This window comes from Chrysochloris asiatica, unplaced genomic scaffold (genome assembly GCF_000296735.1).
Source record: "Chrysochloris asiatica unplaced genomic scaffold, ChrAsi1.0 scaffold00087, whole genome shotgun sequence".
Classification (NCBI taxonomy): domain Eukaryota; kingdom Metazoa; phylum Chordata; class Mammalia; order Afrosoricida; family Chrysochloridae; genus Chrysochloris; species Chrysochloris asiatica.
Window position 1 is genome coordinate 6,405,015 of NW_006408605.1, and position 2,337 is coordinate 6,407,351.

The window sequence follows — 2,337 nt, forward strand, 5'->3', positions numbered from 1 at the left end:
TCATGGAAGCAGCAGTCAAGAAATCAAACAACATATTGCATTAGGCAAATCTGCTACACAAGACCTCTTTAAAATATTCAAGAGCAAAAATGTCAGTTTGAAAACTAAGCTATGCCTGGCCCAAGTCATGATAATTTCAATAGCTCATATGCATGTGAAAATTGGACAATGAATAAGAAAGACCACAGAAGAATTGATGCATTTGAGTTATGGAGTTGGAGAAGAATATTAAAAGTACCATGGTCTGCCAGAAGAACTAAGAAATCTGAGTTGGAGGAAGTACAGCCAGACTACTCCTTAGAAGCCAGGATGGCAAGACTTCATCTCTCATACTTCAGACATATTATCAGGACAGGCCAGACCCTAGAGAAGGACATAATGCTTGGTAAAGTGGCACCATGGCAGTAGCAATGGACTCAAGTGTAACAAGAATTATGAGGATGGCTCAGGACTGGGCAGTATTTCATTCTGTTATGCATAAGGTTGCTATGATTCAGAATCAATTAAATGGCACCTAACAACAACAGTGCATTTATTTAGCTATCAAAATGAAAACATTTTTACACATTGTACTTCTGGATATGCATATTTATTGAATCATTTCAGTGTCAAAATGCTTCCCAAACTCAGATCTAGCAGTGGCATTAATATAAACATTTCTGACAGGCTCTCTCAAGAATCTATTCATGAAAACATTTTCCAAGTGGTGGTGGTTGTATACATTAAATTGGTTCTGACTCATAGTGACCCTGTTTCCAAAGCTGTAAATTTTAACTGGAGCAGAGAGCCTCATCTTTCTTCCTCAGAGCAACTGGTACATTCAAACTGCTGACCTTGTGGATTGCAGCCCAACTCATAATCCAGTACCCTACTGGGGCTCTTTATTATTATCAGCAATAACAGAAATACAATTCAGATCCTTATTACAAACCTGATTGTATTTTGTGGTGTTTCTCTCTTGTATTGTCACATGCCTCTGGATTTTTATTTTATATTCTCAACAGGAAAAAAAGTGGAGATTTGGTTGAATGGGCCAGAAGAGAAGGCTTTGATGAAAACGTAAGTTGTTGTTTTTTTTTCTTTTGTAAACACAAGTAGTGGTTTTATTATAGGCATGATTAAGAATTGAAAAGATTTGCTTTTTTCAGACCCTAGTGGACCCCTCACCCAAAGAACTCTCCCTATATTTAGATCCTTTCTTGTTATGACAAACTACTTGGATCCCAGATGCTCTCTCTCCTATTGGTGGCCTCAGCCATGTGCATACTCCCTGTGGAATTATTACACTGGGAGATAGTGAGTATACACTATGGATGATCATATATTTTTTCTCTCATAATCCAGTAGTGTAATAAATTACTAATGTGATCTTTTATCATTTAAAAATTGTGAAATATGCATTCAACAAATGATTTTTAAACATACGTCTGTGGAGTTGAATCATTATAAAGCAAACACTCACATACCACTAGCATCGGAATTAAAAAGTAGAACATTGCTCTACTCCTGGCCAGAAAAAGGTGAAGCAGAGTTGGAAGATTGAAATAAACAAGTAAGTAAATATATTAGAAGGTTTCTCAGGGTTAGATTTGTCTTTAAATTCACTGCTGTTGAGTTCATTGCAACTTATAATGACCCTACAAGACAGAGGAGAACTGCTCCTTCAGGTCTCCGAGACTGTACATCTTTAAGGGAGCAGGCAGTCTCATTTTTCTCCCACAAAGCAGCTGGTGCATTTGAACTACCCACCTTAAGTTTAGCAGCCTGGTGCTTAACCCACTGCAACACCAGGGTTCAAGTCAGATAAGGGAGTTATAAAAATGAAAAGGTTAAAATGAACCTTGTTCCCTTAAAGTTGACCCCGTGGGTCAACTTTCAGTCAATCAATAGCCCAAGGAGGTAGGCACTAAGAATAATCCACCATCCAAGACCAAAAGGGTACCATTTGCCCAGAGATAAAGGTCAGAATGCAGAAAGGGATAGAAAAGAACAAATGAGAAACAGGAAACACAAGGAGGAAGTGGGAAGAGTGCTGTTATATTGTGGAGATTGCAATCAATATCATGAATATCATGTTTGAATTATTGAATGGAAAACCAATTTACTCTATAAACTTTCATCCAAACTACAATAAAAAGTTAAAAGTAAAATGAACCTTGAGGTGTTGGACTAGAATTTGAGGTATCAGTCATGGTTTTTAAAATAGATATGTAGTAGATATATAGAAAGATAGATGACATACGTAGGCAGATGCGTGGAAAACTAATAAATGTAAATGTGTGTGCTTGTATATATATACATATGTTGTTGTTGTTAAGTGCCGTCGAGTCAGTTCCG

The 2,337-nt window shown here is 37.1% G+C and overlaps 1 protein-coding gene across 1 annotated transcript in view; it reads left to right on the forward strand.

The window, feature by feature from the left end:
- PKD2L2 (polycystic kidney disease 2-like 2) overlaps positions 1-2,337 on the forward strand; it is a 97,390-nt gene that overhangs the window by 69,678 nt on the left and 25,375 nt on the right. Inside the window, exon 12 of the mRNA XM_006866216.1 lies at positions 1,005-1,059. Within this exon, the coding sequence (XP_006866278.1) occupies positions 1,005-1,059 (55 nt within the window). The remainder of the gene's footprint in view (positions 1-1,004; positions 1,060-2,337) is intronic.